General features: G+C 39.0%; 2 protein-coding genes across 3 annotated transcripts; one reads left to right on the top strand and one right to left on the bottom strand.

Annotated features, from left to right (window-relative positions):
* The first annotated feature begins 318 nt into the window (after positions 1-318).
* mospd1 (motile sperm domain containing 1) lies at positions 319-5,835 on the top strand. The gene is made up of 6 exons (XM_022751832.1): positions 319-415; positions 1,834-2,131; positions 2,239-2,314; positions 2,463-2,695; positions 3,717-3,878; positions 4,008-5,835. The coding sequence occupies exons 2-6, from the start codon at positions 1,978-1,980 to the stop codon at positions 4,037-4,039; spliced, it is 657 nt and encodes a 218-aa protein (XP_022607553.1). The 5' UTR covers positions 319-415; positions 1,834-1,977; the 3' UTR covers positions 4,040-5,835.
* fam122b (family with sequence similarity 122B) lies at positions 5,625-12,024 on the bottom strand. Of its 2 annotated transcripts, none has more exons than XM_022751831.1 (10): positions 10,938-12,024; positions 10,706-10,784; positions 10,560-10,613; positions 10,084-10,127; positions 9,905-9,959; positions 9,456-9,557; positions 8,791-8,876; positions 8,337-8,401; positions 7,592-7,688; positions 5,625-6,962 (listed from the first exon to the last, which is right to left on the bottom strand). In XM_022751831.1, exons 1-10 carry the CDS (start codon positions 11,060-11,062, stop codon positions 6,824-6,826), a joined length of 846 nt encoding a protein of 281 aa, XP_022607552.1. In that variant the 5' UTR covers positions 11,063-12,024; the 3' UTR covers positions 5,625-6,823. The 2 variants fall into 2 exon arrangements, with proteins under 2 accessions (XP_022607552.1, XP_022607551.1); XM_022751830.1 differs by having other exon boundaries at positions 9,441-9,557.
* Positions 12,025-12,406: the final 382 nt, after the last annotated feature.

Genomic DNA, 12,406 nt, shown 5'->3' on the forward strand with positions numbered 1-12,406 from the left:
GATTCCATAGTTAATCGTATGAAGTAGCAACATTTAAGCACCATATCTAGATATTTAATGTGATTAACATAATTAACAGGACTCAAAGTACTCTGCAAATATAAATGAAACAGTGCACTTTAGAGGGGTATACGTTTTTATTCAAATCTTTTTTCTTTTTTTTCTTTTTTTCTTTTTTTTTTTTTTTACAAGTTATTAGAAACACATTATTCCTTGCTTGGAACATCTTTACGTCCGCTCTGTTGACGTCTTGCACGTACTCGTTTACCCTCCGCCATCCCATCATGCACCGCGAGGTCTGCAGTATATTATTGACAAAGAAAAAAGGCTGGGAGAAACAACAACAGGGTGGGATCACAAGCACAAATCCTGGTTTTAACACTGACGTTACACGAACCCAAGTGCTGACAACAAGGTAAAGTCCCACTCTCAGTTTTTTCTTGAAATAAAACAACTCTCCGCTCTCTTTTCTGTAATGACACTGCGCGTAGACAACGTTAAGTGGCTATCAGCTACCATCTGGGGTTTTCCTAGCCAGCTAACGCTAGCCAACGTCTCCAGTATTTTACAGCGTTAGCATTTCACTATAGCGGTGTGTTATTACAGTGACAGAGCTAGCAAATGTGATGAAATATGAAGGTCGGCTAGAAATGAATAGTGGGCTTGATATTATTTCTCTAAATCTGTTATTATATTTATGATCAAAACATTTGCAGAAAGACCCAATTTCTTGCCTCTGTTTACGTTGTCACCTACGATTACACTGCAGTTTAAAGGCAGCTATCGTTTCTGCTTTACAGACTACCTAAATACGAATAGAAAGTTGGCTGGATAACTTTACCACGAAAGAAGATGCCCCAGAGACTGTAAAGCGACGTCTCTAAAACTTTGTTATTAATAAAATGAATCTTTCGTGATTTTACGTGTACGTGGAGAACAATAGGATACCACGAACCTGGTTTCCGCGAGTCCTAACGTAACCATGTAAACACTCAGAAACACGTGACCAGGCACATGGCGTTCTACTTGCTCTGTTGAAACTGACTTATTTAAACTTGACTAAGTTTCACGAATTAATTTGCTTTGGCATTTTCTCTCTGCCCTGTTTAATGTGTAACTCTAACAATTATTTTATTAATGTCCCTTGGAAGGAAAAAAAACATCCAGACCCTTATAGCCCATTAAAATAGCTACATCCCGTTAAAGTTTTGCATTCAAAGTTAAATGAGTATATGTTACCATTAGCAGTTTAGTGTACTGCTCTAAAAATACTAAGTTTTAGAGTCACTGTATTGATGAATTTGAAGTAGTTTAATATACAAGGTGTAACTGCTTCAACTACTTCTGAATAGTTTAAACCAGAGCTAGACCAATCTATCCATGTATTACAAATGCAGATATGTGAGTTATCAGTATATGTGCAGGGCAATAATTTATAAGAAGTTGAATTACTGAAATGCCAAAGATATGTTTGAACAGGATTAGAAATGGTGCTGGCAGTGCATAGTTTAGCATTATAATACAATTTATTGTTTTTAGATTTTTTAAAAACATCAAATATCGGTATTGGTATTTGCCTCAAACATCCAGTAACATTTTGGCTATAGTTCAAATGTTGGAAGTGCATCATATAAGTTTCATTGTATTTGCCACATGCAAAATATTAAGGTGCAAAACAACAGCTGTTTGATAAATAAATGAAATAACAAATGCAATTTTTCCCTATAAAATGCAGTGGAATAAAAACAGTGTGTCACAAAATTTAAATAAGTGGTATAACAGTGCCTCTTGAATAAATGTACTCTATTATTCATTATTTGTGTCTTTTCACAGTATCATGTCATGGCCCTAAGAAGCTGAGAGCGGGAAGTGCCATTTCCACCAAAAGGGAGTTTACACAGCTTGATACTTGGTAGAGAAGGGTGGGGGGCCCAGGCAGACTGTGGACGGGGAAGGGGAAGAGCTCAGCTGGAGCCAATGCAGCAGCAGCATCGACAGCCTGAGCTGGTGGAAGGAAGCCTTCCCGTGTTTGTGTTCCCCACTGAGCTTGTCTTCTACGCAGATGAGCAGACGTCTCACAAGCAGGTGCTCACCCTCTACAATCCCTATGAGTTCGCCCTCAAGTTTAAAGGTCAGTGGGCAGAAGAAAACACAACTTATCGTGTGCTTCCATTTGGCTGTATAATTATAGATTATTCCAGACGAGATGAGTAATTTGTTTATTTTTCTTCTCGTCAGTGCTCTGCACAGCGCCAAACAAATACACTGTGGTGGATGCCACTGGAGCCGTCAAGCCACAATGTTGTGTTGACATGTGAGTTTGTTTTTTTGTGTAGGAGTATTATTTTTTTTATGCAGTGGTATAACATCAAAAGGATAAAATGTCTCATCTATGAGACTTTTCTTTCTTTTCTTGGTCAATTCCCAGCAAAGAGACTGTCTAACTTTCTGTGTCCACACAGAGTAATCAGACACAGAGATGTGCGGGCATGCCATTATGGGGTGTACGACAAGTTCCGACTGCAGGTGTCGGAGCAGAGTCAGCGGAAAGCTCTGGGTCGCAAGGAGGTGACGGCAACGCTCCGTCCCTCTGCCTCACAAGAGCCGCCCAGCCCCCGACCCCAAGATGAGGAACGCAGAATCAAAGAGCAGTTTGCAGACAGCGAGTTTTTTGAACAGACTGCATTTCAGTCAGGTAGGAAAAAGGACTGTTGTGTGGTGTTGCCACTAGATGGAGCCAAATGCTTATAAAAGTCAAATATGGGAACTTATAATTTACAGGAAAACATTGCATTGTTTTATTTTGCCAATGAGCATAAATATCTATCTACCAAATCTATCTAAGATAAAAAGAACATGCACTTTACAAACATAATATGATAGTATGAAACATAGCATATAATAAAGTCATAATGCACAGGTTGTAATTATATCCTGATCCACTTTTTATCTTGTGGCAAGATAAGTAGGTGTATATTATGTGACCTTTTTCATTGATATCAGGTTTACCTGTGTGTTATTCACATTGTTGCATACATGGCTACATCTTGTTGTATAAAACAAATCAAAATGAAAGCACTTTAAGCAGTAGGAAAACAATTGTGCAGGTAATCACTGTCAGGGTGTCATTAATAGTTGAGTACAAGCTAAATGCTTACAACATCTTCTTTCTGTGTGTATGCTGGAACTGCAATTACCAATACACCAATGCTAAAGTGGTGAAGGACCATCACAGTTCAGTTGTATCACCTGCATAGTGATATTTGCTATTCTGAATACGTAGTCACGATTTCAAGTTTCAGAGTCATAAACCCCGTTTGACTTTTCTTTGCCATAACATTTGTTTAAGGATACTAGTCTGCTGATTTGTCTGTATATATCTTGTGTTGTCAAAATATTCCGTGAAAAAAGCAGAGTCCTTTTTTTCTTTTAAATTTTCAGTTGCTCATGTGACGCATGTTGTAATGTGGGGAAGTATTGGAATACACACTAACGCATGACGGAATGCATGAATATTTTGCTCATGGGTTTCAAACACTCTGTAATAAAACATCTAAAAGCAAAAAATCTTATCAATTGGGGGTCTGTAGTCTAATTTGTGTCACTTTAGGGGTCCTTGATGTGAGAAAGTTTGAGAACCACTGCTTTAAATCATTTGTGAAGTATTTTGAGTAATCAATCTAATTGCAGTGTATGCTTGTGTATGTGCCTGACAGAGAGCCGTCCTGTTGCTGGAGGACCCAGTCTGCTGACTGTGCTGCTTGGGCTGGTGTGTATGGCCGCCCTGATGCTCCCAACATTGGGGGAGCAAGAATCTACTGTGCCTGTCTACCTCCACTTAAGTGTTAACAAGAAACTTGTAGCTGCTTATGTTCTTGGTAAGTAAGATAACTTGCATTTTAATCTGATCCACACTGCTATTGTTTATGAAAATCACACGGTTAAATGAGTGCGTGCTGGAGTTTACAATATACTGTGCCTGTGTGTTGTTTCTTGTAATATTTTAGGTCTACTTACAATGGTCATCCTACGCACATGAAGTGCTGTGAGCTGAGAGGAGGAGGGAAAATGATCTAAAAGACTGAGAGAACATTCTCACACCAGAAGCACTTCTATGCTTCAATGTGTAGAGCTGACAGCAGGGGGACAGGGTACTTATTCACTTCGCCCTGTCCCTTGAAAATACATTTTAGCATACTTATTTTCAAATCTACATATTTGTGTTAATACATACATTTACACAATACTGAACTGATGCAAGCAGCGGAGACCTCTGGTGTTTAGGTCAAAGGAAAGGAGGTGTGAGAGGAGCTGTCCCTGAACACGGCCTGTGAAGAAACATGAGGCCATTCAAAGTGTTGTTTGGCCTCATATTCCCTGTGTCTGTATTTCTATTGCCATTACGTAACAGAAAGTGGTTAACTTGAGTGTGAAGGAATCTACATGCAAACATGATACATGTATATAAAGCCATTAAAATTTTGTTATGGTATTCACCTGTAACCATCATTATATTGATGTTTTAAAGCATTTTTAGTGTAGACTCTGAGGACTAAATGCAGTTATTTGCATGTGTGGGTACCTATCTGAATGAGTTTTTATGTTTTGCAGCAGTGAGATACTTTTACATGTCACCAAAGGAAAGCTCGTCTTTTGAAGACAATGGTTTGTTTGCCGTACTATATCAATGCTCCATCAAACATTTAATAAAGTCTCCATACATCAGTCTGGTATGTTTATAGATCAAATCAGGGTTTTTAAATCACATTTTACAAGTTTGGTCAGGAGGGTGTAGAGCACACAATGTGACAATAAGGCTTTTGTTAGCTTTGTAATGTTGGGTACTGAAAACAATCCAGCTACATGCTTTGGGCGCTGGGTGTTATCAGGTTTGACAACTGAAAACAACACGATTTGCCATTGCTCATCTACCACTTGGTTTCAGAGCAGTAAATAAGGCTTAAGGATGATACTGTCTTACTGTGGATATGGGTGCATGGTTCACATTTTAAATTAGGGCTTGATTTAGTGCTCTGGTAAAAGAAAAAAAACATAATCCTGAAATATTTAAAACAGCTACACAAACATAATAAAGAAATAATTTATTTAGTCCTGATGTCCGCTACGATGGCTATCACAAATAACACAAGCGTAGGCAAGGTGTTAGCCAGCTTGGCAGATTACAGACATACAGTATAGCATCATCTGCTAAATTCATGCCCTGAATGCTTCAGAAGATGACCAAGAAAAACAAATCATCTTGGAAGTAATACCTTGTTGGCAGCAGGGCAAGCCAACTGCTTTTTCCATTTTCTTATTTGTATAAAAGAAAAAAAAAACATTCAGTAAATGAACTGCAGCCAAAATGTTCCTTAAATTAAAGGGCACGTCTCCATAAAATGATTTACAATCACTTCCTTTTGTACATACACATGAAAGGCTACAGAGCCATGAAGGGGGTTTAGACGCAAGTTACATAGGAGATATGGACAATGGAGCCCCGACAGTGGAAAGAACAGCCAGCCTCAATATACTGTATTTGTTGGATTCATTAAGAGAAAGCAGATGTAAGTGTTACGTCCTTCCTTCATTACACACAGGCTGAAACACAACAGGATTGAGTATCCTGTGCAAAAAAGCTTTTAATAAATGTAACCACAGCAGAAACAGCAGTCTCTTCACTCACAATATGATGGTGTCATTTTGTTTTTACCACACATTCCAGCAGTCAGTTGATTTGGTGTAAATGACAACACAAATGGGTCACTTTTACTGGGGACAGAAACCTATCACCATCCAATTTTTATAATAAACTTTTTTTTTTTTTTCCATAAATAAGAACATTTTGCCAGAAAAGAAAAAAAAAAATCATTTCTATATTTTGCTTATCTACAAAACACATCCTGACAAGAACACAGGATACAGAAAAACCGTTAGTGTTGAAAGACCACCAGCGATGACCATCTTATTTCGTCCACAATTCACTGCTAGGTGCATTAATTGCTCATAGTAGGCAATTAAAGATGCAGCAAGTTATGGGGAGGGGCACGTACAAGCCAAACTGAAAAATATCACCACAGTTCACAGCCTCTCTCATAAAAATATTCAGAATATCTGCTGAAAACTTAACTTCTCTTACAGAATAACAGTAAGGAAACATAGTTGTACCCCAAAAGTAGTTACGTTCCTTTAAACAAAGAAAAGTTTAGCTGTTGAAGACCTGTGCCCACATTCACCTCACAGCCAAACTTAAACTATACTACATTTGACAAGGTTAATATGTACATAATTACAAACAAAGCAGGGAAACAATAAGTTAAATCTTTTCTTACAAAATCTGCAGACTGTGTACATACAAAGGCATGTGGACAGAAGTTTTCCAGCACAAAAAACAGGGAAAATGTACACATCCAAATAGTCTTTTTTTTTTTTTTTCATCCAGTGCTCATTGTCTCTCTCCAGTGAAGGGAACTGGTAGGACAGATTTGCAGGATAGCCACTTAAACACAATATCACTATGAAGCCAAGCACCATCCAAGATCCTCTACTAGCAGCTGGTGCTCACAGTGTCTTCAGTCATTCCCAGTTTCACTAGGTTTACCTCTTTAATATAAAACCTCCTCCATGGCTTTCATTTCCTTAATTCAAACATATCTAGACCCTCCGACGTATAGCCATGAAAACAGCTGTTCAGAAGCAAACATGGACAATTAAACTAAAACCAGGCGATGGTGAAGTGGAGGGTCTGAGAAGGAAACCGGTTCCCTGGAGAGACAGGCTTTTTTTGTGCCAGTCCTTTTTATTGTCTCTTGCCATGCCATTCTCATTTTGGAGACAAGTCCTGGAGGGAAGCGAAGGGCGAGTTGCTGGACGAAGAGGGTGACACTCCCTCCATTTTGCCTGGAGAGTCTGTGGAGGAGCTGACGCTGCTGAGGCTGCCATCCAGTAAATCTGGAGAGTGACTGAAACAAAATAAGTGCAGTTCAGCACATCTGCAGGATGTCATACTCTCTTCTGTTGTATTAGTGTCTACATCTTCAGTCTGGGGGAGAGAGCTTACCAAAATCTCACATTTGGTTTGTTTACTGTGACACTTTCTCCCTGACTTCTTTACTCAAAGTCTCCAGCGGGGGTCATTACATTTAAATCCACACTTTTACATACACATGAAATCAGAGCCAACTTGGTCCAATCAGTAGATGCATTCATGTTTCACCTTAAAAGAACATGCCTGTGTAGGCCGTCACAAATGCCCGTTACTGATATTCACTACTGAGTGAAAAATACAAAGTGGAACATTTTTAACTGTAAAAAGTATATAATTCTGAAAGGGCAGATCTGTAATTATAAGAAGAAATACAGAATGTAGCTACAGTGCATCTAATGCACGGTGAAGAGCACAATCTTCAATCTCCAATTATAGTTAAAAAGATGAAGATTGTACTTTTTGTAACAGTTGAAGACAGACTACTCATTAGTTTCAAAGTAATTCCCTTTACTTCATTCTCCTAAACCTGAGTAAGTTGACCGAATGACAGGAGTGTCATCATCTAAACAGTGCGATTTTGACCAATGGATCTAACAGTCTTACCAGGAACTGAGATCTGACAGATTGGAGACATCAGAGGAAAGCATGGTGGTGGTGCCCTGGAAGAGCCTCTTGGGTTGGCTCTCTGTCTCCATCTCACCTGCAAAATAAAAAGAGCCTGACATTTAGAAAGCTTTCTTAACACAGTGTGTGGCTAATCTGAAAGGGACAGCTGCTGAGTGTTTTATTGTGATCATAATCTGATACAGTATGAACTGCAGATCTTATCAGTTAACTAGCAGAGAGCCGATGCAGTCTCTCATATTTAAATTTAATAACACATTGAATGTGGTCAAATCCAAAAGACAATCAAGTAAACTATTAGTGGAGTAGAAGTACAAGGAAAAGCACCTAATTAGAATATAACATCCTAATCATTTTTGTAATAATTCTTCAACCATTAGAGGCTTATGTAGTTTTAAGGATTCAAGAGGATCCATAAAAAAGAACTTTGTCAAGCCAAATGAGGTTAATGAGCAACATGAATATCACAAATACATAGATTTTAAAATGTCTTTCAAATCGGCTTCAACACTATAGTTACTCTGTGTAAAGGGAAAACCCCATTTACATCATACAGTCAATAGTCCATTATTGCCTTCAGCAACCTTTAGTCTGAACAAGATGCATTCAATTTACGACATGTCACTTTTATCCATAAATTAAGAGACTCTTGGTAGAATATCATCACATATGAGGGTAATTATTCTCAGAGCATTTAAGATTTAAGGCATGCTGTGCATCTCACCTTTCCGTTTTATTGGCCCAAGTATGCTGGCTCTGATGCAGTTGATTGGGCTTTGACTCCGCCGGCTGAAAAACAGAAAACTCATGTTGTCAAACCAGTATATTTTGAAATGCAGCGACTATCAGTAGCCTTCAGCTACAGTTTGCACCTGTACAAAATCTGTCACCTGCAAATTTTTCATACAGATAACATTGTTATAGTTAAATCAGACATACCTAAAAAAAAAAAAAAAAAAAAAAAGGGTTAAGGCAAATTGCTGTAAAAAGCACAGAAACTGTATTTTTTTCTACCAAGACTGGCACAGTGAACCCCATTTTATGACAGTACAGGGAAATTACAGTCATATTGGAGCCAGCTGGTTCTAGAGTGGGCTCACAGCAAAACAGATGTTTGTAGAACAACAGTAAAGTAACTCTTGTATAAGTTGTTAACTCCATGAAAATTTGGTCCTCACCTGAAGCGTCTTGTTGGACTGGGTATTGGGCTGGGCGTTAGGCCATTGCTGCTCACAAGGATTTGTAGTGAAGGAGAGAAACACTGCTGCTTACAAGAAAGGTAAACAAAAAGACAAAATCATCAGCATTAAGACATCAAAATGTGCATGGGTGCATATTGTTGATTTCATTGGTACAGGATAAATGCAATACTCTGATTATTGTTCCTGTTATTATTTTTAATAACTTATCTTTATCTAAGTAAGGCCAAAATGGTGTAGACAAATCCCAGTTAACAAACAGGTTATTTTTCAATCTTTTCAAGTACTGTGACATGTATAAACCATTTTTCCCCAAATATGCAGTTAATTGGGAATGAATCAGATGCCAAGATGTATTTCTACACACAAACACTGATGTAGCTTGCAATACAAAAAGAAAGAGGCTGTGGCAAACTGAAAGAAACAAATTTACATAAATAAAACTCAACAGGAACAAAGTTTTGAATTGTTAATAAATTGCTTCCTGAGGGCTACTACACAGACTTCCATTCATTCACCTGACTGCACATTATTCAGAAAATCAGATTACCACAAACCATGAAAATGCTTTATTACATTCATTTGGTTATTCACAGCATTATCAGGTTATAGTGTGCATGTAAACATACTGATGTCAAATGTACCTTTTTTCCTATTCCTCTGGTTGGGGACGGGGCAGGCGACACAGGTACAAAGTCGATGCGCTTGGGAGACGAAGATGCCGACTTCTCCAAATCATTGTCACTCTTAAGAACACAATATTACCACATACATTAAGCATATCTTGACAATCTATGGTAATATATATAGTGAGGTAGTGCAATCATTAACAGCAAGAGTGTTGGAGTATTATACTACCAACTCAGTCTGACCTTGAGAGACTGGTGGCCCTGTTAACTCCGAAATGCTTGAAGTATTAATCTAGCATGTTTGTACTTGTCCACTCTACAGAAAGAGAGAGGCCAACAAAGGCCAAGGGCCAAAACATGCAGTAGGAAAGTACAACAGTTGTCTTTCAAGGATCCAGAGCAACAGAACATATCAACAACACTGATGGGGGCTTGGACAAGCTGTAATAAAGAGTGGTTTTTACCAGGCTAAGGCTTTCTTCCCAGGACTGGCTCATCTGCATGGCAGCTTGAACTTCCCTGTGTGTATGAAAATAGCAAAACAAGGAATCGTTTAAAGTTATTAGCATTTTATCGACAAGGTAATAAGGAGATCTATTCTCTTCTATCCCTTTTCCACCAACTGCACTAATACATATCTTACCGTTCATGAGCAGTTTCTCTGTTCATCACGTCTACACCCTCCTCCTGCGAGAGCACACAAAGAGGGTTGATGGTTATGAAGTCTTAGTTTACCAAGTCATCTTATCATTTCTGAATGGTATATTCTCTTCAAACAGATTTAAAATGTACTAACTAGACACTGTTCTCACTCTTGTCACTGCAGAGCAGCAAAACTAATACTTAAAGCTAAAACTGAACCATTTTCCACTTCACTTATGGAAATGACATCAGGCCAGTGGATGCCACTGTAATAACCAATTCTTCTGTTGGAGTCTGATACTACCAGTTGATCAACTCTGTAAGATCGACGGCCCTGTGAACTCCAAAAACTGTTACTATAGCATGTATTTTTAAACACCATCACTCCCTATGGCTTGAGAGGGAGACAGTGGTCTGACATGCTCAATTTCAAAATTAAACATTTAATATTTCAAATACAGCAGTGCCTTTTCTTACTTGTTTTATCTGATGAAGTCTGGTGCTGGGGACACGAATAGGCGATGAAGGGACCTGTAAAGAAGGATGCGAGTCCAGAGAACATTCAACACTGAATAATTTAGACACTCATTACTTGAGTAAACGTGTTTAATTAAGTATTGTACCATGTTGGGCCTGTTGACAACTGTAGTGCTATTTCTCCGGCTACGCAGGACCTCTCTCTGGAACACTTGGGAGTTATCACTGCAATGACAAATTCACAGACCAATCATGTAATGTGTTTTATACCCTAGGACAGGGTAATGAATTTACTTCAGTATGAATGGAAAAAGGACGCCAATATCTTCAATTAAAGATGTTGCAGTAAATTATTGTAACTATATAGTAATGTAGAACCTTAAGCCATTAATCATGGGTGCACTGTTGGATCTCCTCAAGTGTCCATCGGTCTGAACTAACGAAGATGGGATTTCCAGATCCAGTTCCATCTTTTCCTGTGGCATGACTCCTGAGTTGTTCATTTTGCTAGCTAACGCTGCTTGTCACCAAGTCATGAACTCAAAATGGTTAACCAGCTCAATGATGTTACATTGTTGCTTTCCAAACTTCGCCAACTTTACATGTTTTGGAGACACATAATCAAACAAGCAACTGAGCTGACGTGAGACAAACCAGCTAACGCGATGTAGATAACGAACAGCAACCTGCAAGGCCCTATCGTCTGTATCACTCTGGCGCTAAAGCAGCTTAGCACTGGCTATTAATCGCAACAACTTTATCTCTACAATTCTTCATATCATGGCTATATGTTCAGCCAGAAGCGGCCTGTACTAACGTTGCATGTAACGTTATGACCAATCACCAACTTTCCTGATGGATGGTTAGCATGCCATGGCTACATACCGCACAATGCCCGGTAACTGTTAGTCTGCTGGTGTAAGGCAGCAGTGGTTGTTGACTCAAACACTACTCAACTACTACTGCATGTTAGCGCCTTAAATTAGCTAACGTTAGCCAAACTAGTCAGCTAGTTAGTTTGAGAACAAAATGAATGTTCGCCTCAAGTGTAACGTAGGTGACGTTAATCTAGCGACGCTGCTGTAATGTGATTATCATAACGCGAGTTTACCTTCTAGCTAACACAGCGTACCTAGCTAATGTAAGCTAGAGATACGTTATGCTTATCGCTAGCTAGTCGATCCAGCTACAGCCCAAAGCCCAGCTACCTAGCCTGATAAGCTAACTAGCTAAGTTAGCATTAACGCCAATGGCCACAATGCCATGTCCAGAGTGAGAGTCCGGGTCACCATTTCACTAAATGTTCCTGTCCATCAGCCAGAAAGCTACCACGGCTGAAACAAAAAACTAAACCGTGTCTGTTGTAAATCTTATACGCTCTATAGTCTCGTATTTTTCGTTTCTGCAGGGCGCCGCCAAGAATGAACAGGGTCCCAGATGATCACACAGAAGCTAGCTGCTAGCAGCAAACTTCACGCCCCTTTTAACGTTAGCAGACCTATCCAATCAAACTGCTTCATTTGCCGGCGTGCTCAGGCGAACTGCATCCTTTGATTCGTAGATAAACTCATCACATTCACGGTACCTGTAATGTTATGGCGGTAAAATGTCTCATCACACTTGTAGCAAGTTTTGCTGCAAAAAATTATTATTATTTTTTTACCTGGTTCTTAGACATCTTTGCCCACAGGAAACGCTGTGCAGACAACTCTCGAGAGGATTGTTCTGGAAGATTTTCAGTTCATGAGTTATTTAGAGCAGCCAGGCCCTCCACTGTTCCTGTTGTCATACTGACTACTATTAACGCCATGGTCTTCAATGTGTAATTTTTAAAGTATTGTTTTAAT

This window comes from Seriola dumerili, unplaced genomic scaffold, assembly GCF_002260705.1.
Source record: "Seriola dumerili isolate Sdu_G_001 unplaced genomic scaffold, Sdu_1.0 BDQW01000161.1, whole genome shotgun sequence".
Classification (NCBI taxonomy): domain Eukaryota; kingdom Metazoa; phylum Chordata; class Actinopteri; order Carangiformes; family Carangidae; genus Seriola; species Seriola dumerili.